The 11,668-nt window shown below is 43.1% G+C and overlaps 1 protein-coding gene across 1 annotated transcript in view; it reads left to right on the top strand.

The window, feature by feature from the left end:
* The window catches only part of mrp1 (multidrug resistance protein 1), a gene marked incomplete in the record, with an annotated part of 82,717 nt that overhangs the window by 53,018 nt on the left and 18,031 nt on the right, over positions 1-11,668 (top strand). Inside the window, 9 exon segments of the mRNA NM_001168330.1 lie at positions 769-936; positions 3,115-3,283; positions 3,286-3,292; positions 4,478-4,552; positions 4,941-5,058; positions 5,655-5,862; positions 6,768-6,925; positions 9,069-9,221; positions 10,287-10,486. Coding sequence (NP_001161802.1) covers positions 769-936; positions 3,115-3,283; positions 3,286-3,292; positions 4,478-4,552; positions 4,941-5,058; positions 5,655-5,862; positions 6,768-6,925; positions 9,069-9,221; positions 10,287-10,486 — 1,256 coding nt within the window.

Genomic DNA, 11,668 nt, shown 5'->3' with positions numbered 1-11,668 from the left:
TCTGAACGTATCAGTGGGTCAGAAGCAGATCAGTAGGTCAGTATCAGTGAGTCAGTCTGGCCACTAACTGATATGTTCTCTCTCCGTGTCTCCCTTCTGTCTCTCCCTCCCTCTCCATCCTCCCATCCTCTCCCTCCTTCTCCTTCTCCTCCTTCTCCTCCTCCCCGTCCCTCCCCCCCTCTCTATCCCTCCCTCTCCCTCCTCCCATCCTCTCCTTCCTTTTCCTTCTCCTCCTTCTCCTCCTCCCCGTCCCTCCCCCCCTCTCTCTTCCTCCCTCTCCATCCTCCCATCCTCTCCCTCCTTCTCCTTCTCCTCGTTCTCCTCCTCCCCGTCCCTCCCCCCCTCTCTCTCCCTCCCTCTCCATCCTCCCATCCTCTCCCTCCTTCTCTTTCTCCTCCTTCTCCTCCTCCCCGTCCCTCCCCCCTCTCTCTCCCTCCCTCTCCCTCCTCCCATCCTCTCCCTCCTTCTCCTTCTCCCCCTCCCTCGCCCTCTCTCTCTCCCTCTCCCTCCCTACCTCCCCTCTCTCCCTCCCCTTCACACTCCTTCTCCCCCCTCCCTCCCCCTCTCTCCCTCTCCCTCACACTCCTTCTCCCCCTCACCCTCCCTCACCCTCTCTCCCTCTCCCTCACACTCCTCCCCCCCCCCTCCCTCCCTCCCCCTCTCTCCCGCTCCCTCACACTCCTTCTCACCCTCACCCTCCCTCCCTCTCCCTCCCCTCTCTCTCCCTCCCCCTCACACTCCTTCTCCTCCTCCTCCTCCCCATCCCAGGGTCTGAATCTGTCTGGTGGTCAGAAGCAGAGAGTCAGTCTGGCCAGGGCCGTGTACAGGAAGGCTGACGTCTATCTCCTAGACGACCCTCTGTCTGCCGTCGACGCCCACGTGGGTCAACACATCTTCGAGAGGGTGTTTGGTTCTGAAGGACTGCTCAAAGACCAGGTTATTATTTAACAGACAACAGTGGTGTGTTCAACATTCATGTGTGTAAATGTTCCATAAAGACACAAACTACAAGCAAGTTCCTGTCAGTCTCCTCCAGCTACTGGAATGGATAGATATGATCTAACAGTTGTGTGTTCAGTGTCTGTGTGTTGAGTGTTGAGTGTGTGTGTGTGTGTGTGTGTGTGTGTGTGTGTGTGTGTGTGTGTGTGTGTGTGTGTGTGTGTGTGTGTGTGTGTGTGTGTGTGTGTGTGTGTGTGTGTGTGTGTGTGTGTACTCCAATTAATTAATACTCCAATTAAAAGTCATTTCGGGGAACAGTGCAGTAAACATCTGCAGCATTTACTGTGAATGTGGTCTCATTGTGAACAGGGCCTTTAAAACGAGCATCGCTGACAAAGCACACTGGTATTGAATCCCGGCCTAAGGCTGTTTCTGATTTATGCAGTCTGACTACCATGTGTTCTCTAAACCTTCTGACTACCATGTGTTCTCTATAAACCTTCAGAGTTCCATGTGTTCTCTATAAACCTTCAGACTACCATGTGTTCTCTAAACCTTCAGACTACCATGTGTTCTCTATAAACCTTCAGACTACCATGTGTTCTCTCTAAACCTTCAGACTACCCTGTGTTCTCTAAACCTTCAGACTACCATGTGTTCTCTATAAACCTTCAGACTACCATGTGTTCTCTAAACCTTCAGACTACCATGTGTTCTCTAAACCTTCAGACTACCATGTGTTCTCTATAAACCTTCAGACTACCATGTGTTCTCTAAACCTTCAGACTACCATGTGTTCTCTATAAACCTTCAGACTACCATGTGTTCTCTATAAACCTTCAGACTACCATGTGTTCTCTCTAAACCTTCAGACTACCATGTGTTCTCTAAACCTTCAGACTACCATGTGTTCTCTAAACCTTCAGACTACCATGTGTTCTCTCTAAACCTTCAGACTACCATGTGTTCTCTAAACCTTCAGACTACCATGTGTTCTCTAAACCTTCAGACTACCATGTGTTCTCTAAACCTTCTGACTACCATGTGTTCTCTCTAAACCTTCTGACTACCATGTGTTCTCTAAGCCTTCAGACTACCATGTGTTCTCTAAACCTTCAGACTACCATGTGTTCTCTAAACCTTCTGACTACCATGTGTTCTCTCTAAACCTTCAGACTACCATGTGTTCTCTAAACCTTCAGACTACCATGTGTTCTCTCTAAACCTTCAGACTACCATGTGTTCTCTAAACCTTCAGACTACCATGTGTTCTCTAAACCTTCAGACTACCATGTGTTCTCTAAACCTTCTGACTACCATGTGTTCTCTCTAAACCTTCAGACTACCATGTGTTCTCTAGACCTTCAGACTACCATGTATTCTCTCTAAACCTTCAGACTACCATGTGTTCTCTCTAAACCTTCAGACTACCATGTGTTCTCTAAACCTTCAGACTACCATGTGTTCTCTAAACCTTCAGACCATCATGTGTTCTCTCTAAACCTTCAGACTACCATGTGTTCTCTAAACCTTCAGACTACCATGTGTTCTCTAGACCTTCAGACTACCATGTGTTCTCTAAACCTTCAGACTACCATGTGTTCTCTCTAAACCTTCAGACTACCATGTGTTCTCTAGACCTTCAGACTACCATGTGTTCTCTAAACCTTCAGACTACCATGTGTTCTCTAGACCTTCAGACTACCATGTATTCTCTCTAAACCTTCAGACTACCATGTGTTCTCTAAACCTTCAGACTACCATGTGTTCTCTCTAAACCTTCTGACTACCATGTGTTCTCTAAACCTTCAGACTACCATGTGTTCTCTAAACCTTCAGACTACCATGTGTTCTCTAAACCTTCTGACTACCATGTGTTCTCTAAACCTTCAGACTACCATGTGTTCTCTCTAAACCTTCAGACTACCATGTGTTCTCTAAACCTTCTGACTACCATGTGTTCTCTCCAAACCTTCAGACTACCATGTGTTCTCTCCAAACCTTCTGACTACCATGTGTTCTCTCTAAACCTTCTGACTACCATGTGTTCTATAAACCTTCAAACTACCATGTGTTCTCTCTAAACCTTCAAACTACCATGTGTTCTCTAGACCTTCATACTACCATGTGTTCTCTAAACCTTCAGACTACCATGTGTTCTCTCTAAACCTTCAGACTCGTGTCTTGGTGACCCACGGTCTGAGCTTCCTGCCCCAGGCAGATCTGATCCTGGTGATGGTGGAGGGAGAGATCACTGAGATGGGCTCCTACCTGGAGCTGATGGCACGTGACGGGGCCTTCGCTGAGTTCATAAGACTCTTCGCCGGGAACGAGCGCAAGGAGCGCTCACACAGAGGTGAGGAGAGAGATGGAACACATTCAACAGGCTACAACCACCTGGTGATCAAGCAGTGTTTCGATTGGCTAGAGAGGTGTTTAGTAGATGTTAATTCAAAACAAACTACATGTGTAGGATCTTAATTTGACCATTATTGTCGCCGCAAAATAATCCTGCAACAAAAGGATTTGAACGTTTAGTCAATAATATTGCTTTGATCGGTGGTGTCATGATATTACTACCAAACTGAGCTCCTCATTTCATTACCTAGCCCGAACTCTGTCATGATATTACTACCAAACTGAGCTCCTCATTCCATTACCTAGCCCGAACTCTGTCATGATATTACTACCAAACTGAGCTCCTCATTCCATTACCTAGCCCGAACTCTGTCATGATATTACTACCAAACTGAGCTCCTCATTCCATTACCTAGCCTGAACTCTGTCATGATATTACTACCAAACTGAGCTCCTCATTCCATTACCTAGCCTGAACTCTGTCATGATATTACTACCAAACTGAGCTCCTCATTCCATTACCTAGCCCGAACTCTGTCATGATATTACTACCAAACTGTGCTCCTCATTTCATTACCTAGCCTGAACTCTGTCATGATATTACTACCAAACTGTGCTCCTCATTTCATTACCTAGCCTGAACTCTGTCATGATATTACTACCAAACTGAGCTCCTCATTCCATTACCTAGCCTGAACTCTGTCATGATATTACTACCAAACTGAGCTCCTCATTCCATTACCTAGCCCGAACTCTGTCATGATATTACTACCAAACTGTGCTCCTCATTTCATTACCTAGCCCGAACTCTGTCATGATATTACTACCAAACTGTGCTCCTCATTTCATTACCTAGCCTGAACTCTGTCATGATATTACTACCAAACTGAGCTCCTCATTCCATTACCTAGCCCGAACTCTGTCATGATATTACTACCAAACTGTGCTCCTCATTTCATTACCTAGCCCGAACTCTGTCATGATATTACTACCAAACTGTGCTCCTCATTTCATTACCTAGCCTGAACTCTGTCATGATATTACTACCAAACTGTGCTCCTCATTTCATTACCTAGCCCGAACTCTGTCATGATATTACTACCAAACTGAGCCTTCATCTGAAAGGCAGGAAGGACCCATGTCTAAACTCTGCTGACATCATGTTGTTGTTGTTGTTTACAGGAACCAGGAAGTCGGTATCTCGTCTGAGTATGACAGACTTCTCCATCGATCTTTCTCAGGAGCAGCTCATTAGGTATGACTCCTGACCTTCAACAAACACAATGAGAGTCGCCAACAGGAGGGTTCATCTTAGCTGTGGTATTTGGGGTTGGCAGTACCAGGTTTATGAGCCAGACAGCTTAACACTGCTCCAAGAAAGCTCTCTGGGGGGGGCAGGTCTTACCAATTCTCATTTTTACCTATTCTCTATCTATCTCTCTCTCGCTCTCTCTCTCTCTCTCTTCTCTCTCTCTTCTCTCTCTCTCTCTCTATTTTCTCTCTCTCTATTTTCTCTCTTCTCTCTCCCTCTCTCTCTCTCTCTATTTTTTCTCTTTCTCTCTCTCTATTTTCTCTCTTCTCTCTCTTCTATCTTCTCTCTCTTCTATATTCTCTCTCTCTCTCTCTCTCGCTCTCTCTCTCAGTGGAGACATGATGAGTAGTGCCAGTATTCAGACCATGGAGGCCATCTCAGACACAGAGGACCAGAAGCAGGAAGTCCTGGGGAAACTGACAGAGGTTGACAAGGCCAACACAGGAAGAGTGAGTAGTACAGTACTGACACAACTACTGACAGATTACAGACAAGGTGAGTAGCACAGTACCAACACATAACCACTGACAGACTACATACAGGGTGAGTAGCACAGTACCAACACATACCTACTGACATGCTACAGACAAGGTGAGTAGTATAGTACTGACACATACCTACTAACAGACCACAGACAATGTGAATGGTGCAGAACTGACACATAACTACTGACAGACCACAGACAAGGTGAATGGTACAGTACTGACACATACCTACTGGCAGACTACAGACAAGGTGAATGGTACAGTACTGACACATACCTACTGGGCAGACTACAGACGATGTGAATGGTGCAGTACTGACACATACCTACTGGCAGACTACAGACAAGGCTAACATAGGCAAGGTGAGTACTGAAAGTATTTACTGTGTACTCTCTCTCTGTCTCTCTCTCTCGCTCTCTTTGTCCTTCTCTCTTTCTCTCGCTCTCTCGCTCTCTTTGTCCTTCTCTCTCTCTCCTCTCTCTCTGTCTCTCTCTCTTTGTCCTTCTCTCTCTCTCTCTCTCTCTCTTTGTCCTTCTCTCTCTCTCTCCCTCTCCCTCTAGGTGAAACTAGAGATGTATGTGGAGTACTTCAGGACCATCGGTCTGGCTCTGATCATCCCCATAGTCTTCCTGTATGCGTTCCAGCAGGCCGCCTCCCTCGCCTACAACTATTGGCTTAGCGTCTGGGCCGACGATCCAATCATCAACGGCACCCAGATTGACACAGACCTGAAACTGGGCGTGTTCGGAGCCCTGGGGTTCGCTCAAGGTGGGTTAGGGACGGGGCAAGGAGGATTATGATGATGTCACTAAAGACCTGTACCTGAGCTGCAGGGTTGGACAGGTGTGGTTTGACAAGTGTTGTTGGACAGGTGTGGTTAAGCAGGTGTGGTTAGACAGGTGTGGTTAGACAGGTAAGGTTAGGGAGGTGTCATTGAGACAGGTGTGGTTAGACAGGTGTGGTCCCCCTCTCTCCCACCACTCCTTAATTTCTCTGACCTCTTTCCCTCTCCCCAATTCCTTCATTTCTCTAACCTCTCTCCCACATTCCTTCATTTCTCTCACCTCTCTCCCCATTCCTTCATTTCTCTAACCTCTCTCCCACATTCCTTCATTTCTCTCACCTCTCTCCCCATTCCTTCATTTCTCTAACCCCTCTCCCTATCTCTCCCACATTCCTTAATTTCTCTAACCTCTCTCCCTATCTCTCCCCATTCCTTCATTTCTCTAACCCCTCTCCCTATCTCTCCCCATTCCTTCATTTCTCTAACCTCTCTCCCCATTCCTTCATTTCTCTAACCTCTCTCCCCATTCCTTCATTTCTCTAACCCCTCTCCCTATCTCTCCCACATTCCGTAATTTCTCTAACCCCTCTCCCTATCTCTCCCACATTCCGTCATTTCTCTAACCCCTCTCCCTATCTCTCCCACATTCCGTCATTTCTCTAACCCCTCTCCCTATCTCTCCCCATTCCTTCATTTCTCTAACCCCTCTCCCTATCTCTCCCACATTCCGTCATTTCTCTAACCCCTCTCCCTATCTCTCCCCCATTCCTTCATTTCACTAACTTCCCTCCCTATCTCTCCCCCATTCCTTCATTTCACTAACTTCCCTCCCTATCTCTCCCCCATTCCTTCATTATTCTAACTCCCCTCCCTATCTCTCCCCATCTAGGTGTGTCTATCTTTGGCACCACAGTGGCCATCTCTCTGGGGGGGATAATCGCTTCTCGTCACCTCCACCTAGACCTCCTCAACAACGTCCTGCGTTCCCCCATGGCCTTCTTCGAGGTCACACCCTCAGGGAACCTGCTGAACCGCTTCTCCAAGGAGGTGGGTTCCGTGTGTGTGTGTGTGTGTGTGTGTGTGTGTGTGTGTGTGTGTGTGTGTGTGTGTGTGCTTAGTTTCCTATGGCCTTTTTCAAAGACACATCCTCAGGGAACCTAGGATGTGAATAGTAGTAGTATAGTAGTAGTAGTAGTAGTAGTATAGTAGTAGTAGTATAGTAGTAATAGTAGTAGTAGTAGTAGTATGAATAGTAGTAGTAGTGGTAGTAGTAGAAGTAGTAGTAGTAGTAGTAGTATGAATAGTAGTAGTAGTGGTAGTAGTAGAAGTAGTAGTAGTAGTAGTAGTATGAATAGTAGTAGTATAGTAGTAGTAGTAGTAGTAGTAGTAGTATGAATAGTAGTAGTAGTGGTAGTAGTAGAAGTAGTAGTAGTAGTAGTAGTATGAATAGTAGTAGTAGTGGTAGTAGTAGAAGCAGTAGTAGTAGTAGTAGTAGTAGTAGTAGTAGTAGTAGTAGTAGTAGTAGTAGTAGTATGAATAGTAGTAGTAGTGGTAGTAGTAGAAGCAGTAGTAGTAGTAGTAGTAGTAGTGGTAGTAGTAGTAGTGGTAGTAGTAGAAGCAGTAGTAGTAGTAGTAGTAGTGGTAGTAGTAGTAGTGGTAGTAGTAGTTGTTATAGTAGTTGTAATAGTAATAGTAGTAGTAGTAGCAGTAGTAGTAGTAGTAGTAGTAATAGTAGTAGTAATAGTAGTAGTAATAGTAGTAGTAGTAGTTGTAGTAGTTGTACAAGTAGTAATAGTAGTAGTAGCAGCAGTAGTAGTAATAGTAGTAGTAATAGTAGTAGTAGTAGTTGTAGTAGTTGTACAAGTAGTAATAGTGGTTGTAGTAGTTGTAATAGTAGTTGTAATAGTAGTAGTAGTAGTTGTGGTAGTTGTAATAGTAGAAGTATGTTGTAGTAGTTGTAATAGTAGTAGTAGTAGTTGTAATAGTAGTAGTAGTAGAAGTAGTAGTTGTTGTAATAGTAGTAGTAGTAGTTGTAATAGTAGTAGGAGTTGTAGTAGTTGTAATAGTAGTAGTAGTTGTAGTAGTTGTAATAGTAGTTGTAATAGTAGTAGTAGTAATAGTAGTTGTAGTAGTTGTGATAGTAATAGTAGTTGTAATTGTAGTAGTAGTAGTTGTGATAGTAGTAGTAGTAGTAGTAGTAGCAGTAGTAGTAGTAGTAACAGTAGTAGTAGTAGTAGTAGTAATAGTAGTAGTAGTAGTAATAATTGTAGTAGTTGTAATAGTATTAGTTGTAATAGTAATAGTAGTAGTAGTAGTAATAGTTGTAGTAGTTGTAATAGTATTAGTTGTAATAGTAGTAGTTGTAATAGTAGTAGTAATAGTAGTTGTAGTAGTTGTGATAGTAGTAGTAGTGGTTGTAGTAGTTGTAATAGTAGTAGTAGTTGTAGTAGTGGTAATAGTAGTAGTGGTAATAGTAGTAGTAGTGGTTGTAGTAGTTGTGATAGTATTAGTAATAGTAGTTGTAGTAGTTGTGATAGTAGTAGTAGTGGTAATAGTAGTAGTAGTTGTAGTAGTTGTAATAGTAGTTGTAATAGTAGTAGTAGTTGTAGTAGTGGTAATAGTAGTAGTAGTAATAGTAGTAGTAGTAGAAATAGCTGTAGTAGTTGTAATAGTATTAGTTGTAATAGTAATAGTAGTAGTAGTAGAAATAGCTGTAGTAGTTGTAATAGTATTAGTAATAGTAGTTGTAGTAGTTGTGATAGTAGTAGTAGTGGTTGTAGTAGTTGTGATAGTAGTAGTAGTGGTTGTAGTAGTTGTAATAGTATTAGTAATAGTAGTTGTAGTAGTTGTGATAGTAGTAGTAGTGGTTGTAGTAGTTGTAATAGTAGTAGTAGTGGTTGTAGTTGTAATAGTAGTTGTAATAGTAGTAGTAGTAGTAGTAGTGGTTGTAGTAGTTGTGATAGTAGTAGTAGTGGTTGTAGTAGTTGTAATAGTAGTTGTAATAGTAGTAGTAGTAGTAGTAGTGGTAATAGTAGTAGTGGTAATAGTAGTAGTAGTGGTAGTAGTTGTAATAGTAATAGTAATAGTAGTAGTAGTAGCAGTAGTAGTAGCAGTAGTTGTGATAGTAGTCATAGTCGTCATGGTATATGTAACTCGTGTGCTATAGCATGAATTGTAATAATTATTCTAGGTGGATGCCATTGACTGTATGATCCCTGATGGTCTGAAGATGATGCTGGGATACCTGTTCAAACTGCTCGAGGTCTGCATCATCGTTCTGGTGGCCATGCCCTTCGCTGGGGTGGTTCTGCTGCCGCTCACACTGCTCTACGCATTCATACAGGTAGAATTACAGTAGAGCTGGGTTCAAATATTATTTCATTCATACAGGTAGGATTACAGTAGAGCTGGGTTCAAATAGTATTTCATTCATACAGGTAGGATTACAGTAGAGCTGGGTTCAATACTATGTAAAATATCTCAATTATTTCCACATACGTATGAAGTGAGTATTCATATACCCTTCATTTGAAAAGATTTGAGAAGACAGACAAGTGGTTTAATATTTTAACGTATTTGTAAATACGCTTGGATATTATTTGAAAATACTCAAATGCACGGACTAAAATACACTCCCATGCATTTAACCCAGGTATTTGAATAGTATTTGAAATAAGTATTTGAAAATACTCTCAAATACAATTTGGTAGACTATTTGGTTTATAAAAATAACCATTGAAATACTCAAATATTTAAGTTGGGTTGTGGATTTGAAAAGACTCAAATAGACAGAAAAATTATTTTAAATACCAGACACTCAAATATACATTCCTAGAACCCAGATCCGCTTCACAGGTTCAATCTGTAAAATACACTGTCTGTCTGTCTGTCCCTCTGCCTGCCTGCCTGTCTGTCCCTCTAAATGTCTGTCTGCCTGCCTGTCTGTCCCTCTGAATGTCTGCCTGCCTGCCTGTCTGTCCCTCTAAATGTCTGCCTGCCTGCCTGTCTGTCCCTCTAAATGTCTGTCTGCCTGCCTGTCTGTCCCTCTGAATGTCTGCCTGCCTGCCTGTCTGTCCCTCTAAATGTCTGCCTGCCTGCCTGTCTGTCCCTCTAAATGTCTGCCTGCCTGCCTGTCTGTCCCTCTAAATGTCTGTCTGCCTGCCTGCCCGTCTGTCCCTCTGAATGTCTGCCTGCCTGCCTGCCCGTCTGTCCCTCTGAATGTCTGCCTGCCTGCCTGTCTGTCCCTCTGAATGCCTGCCTTCCCGTTTAAATGCCTGCATGCCCCTTTGAATGCCTGCCCCTTTGAATGCCTGCCTGCCTGTCTGTCCCTCTGAATATCTGTCTGCCAGTCAGACTAAGATTAATTTGCCTTCTATATACCCCCCCCCCCCCCCCATCTCTCCTGTAGAGTTTTTACGTGGCAACATCGTGCCAGCTCCGCCGGCTAGAGGCAGTCAGTCGTTCTCCCATCTACACCCACTTCAATGAGACGTTCCAGGGGGCCAGTGTGATCAGGGCCTTCTCAGAGCAGGAACGCTTCACCCTGCAGGCTAACGGACGCATTGACCACAACCAGACAGCGTACTTCCCCCGCTTCGTAGCCACCAGGTAGGTGTGTGTGTTCTACATGCTTTCTACAAGTATTTTCAACTAATGTTTACATATTTGAAATTATGAAAAGTCTATGATTACATAGATAGAACATGGGACCTTAATCTAACTAACTACAGTAGTCACTGTAATCTGGTGTGGTGTATTATCTAACTAACTACAGTACTGTAATCTGGTGTGGTGTATTATCTAACTAACTACAGTAGTCACTGTAATCTGGTGTGGTGTATTATCTAACTAACTACAGTAATCACTGTAATCTGGTGTGGTGTATTATCTAACTAACTACAGTAATCACTGTAATCTGGTGTGGTGTATTATCTAACTAACTGCAGTAGTCACTGTAATCTGGTGTGGTGTATTGTCTAACTAACTACAGTAGTCACTGTAATCTGGTGTGGTGTATTATCTAACTAACTACAGTAGTCACTGTAATCTGGTGTAGTGTATTATCTAACTAACTGCAGTAGTCACTGTAATCTGGTGTGGTATGTATTATATCATTATCTGTAGTACTGTAATCTGGTGTGGTGTATTATCTAACTAACTGCAGTAGTCACTGTAATCTGGTGTGGTATGTATTATATCATTATCTGTAGTACTGTAATCTGGTGTGGTGTATTATCTAACTAACTGCAGTAGTCACTGTAATCTGGTGTGGTGTATTATCTAACTAACTACAGTAGTCACTGTAATCTGGTGTAGTGTATTATCTAACTAACTGCAGTAGTCACTGTAATCTGGTGTGGTATGTATTATATCATTATCTGTAGTACTGTAATCTGGTGTGGTGTATTATCTAACTAACTGCAGTAATCACTGTAATCTGGTGTGGTGTATTATCTAACTAACTACAGTAATCACTGTAATCTGGTGTGGTGTATTATCTAACTAACTGCAGTAGTCACTGTAATCTGGTGTGGTGTATTGTCTAACTAACTACAGTAGTCACTGTAATCTGGTGTGGTGTATTATCTAACTAACTACAGTAGTCACTGTAATCTGGTGTAGTGTATTATCTAACTAACTGCAGTAGTCACTGTAATCTGGTGTGGTATGTATTATATCATTATCTGTAGTACTGTAATCTGGTGTGGTGTATTATCTAACTAACTGCAGTAGTCACTGTAATCTGGTGTGGTATGTATTATATCATTATCTGTAGTACTGTAATCTGGT

Source organism: Oncorhynchus mykiss, chromosome 13 (genome assembly GCF_013265735.2).
Source record: "Oncorhynchus mykiss isolate Arlee chromosome 13, USDA_OmykA_1.1, whole genome shotgun sequence".
Taxonomy (NCBI): Eukaryota; Metazoa; Chordata; class Actinopteri; order Salmoniformes; family Salmonidae; genus Oncorhynchus; species Oncorhynchus mykiss.
This window is presented reverse-complemented; position numbering and strand designations above follow the sequence as displayed.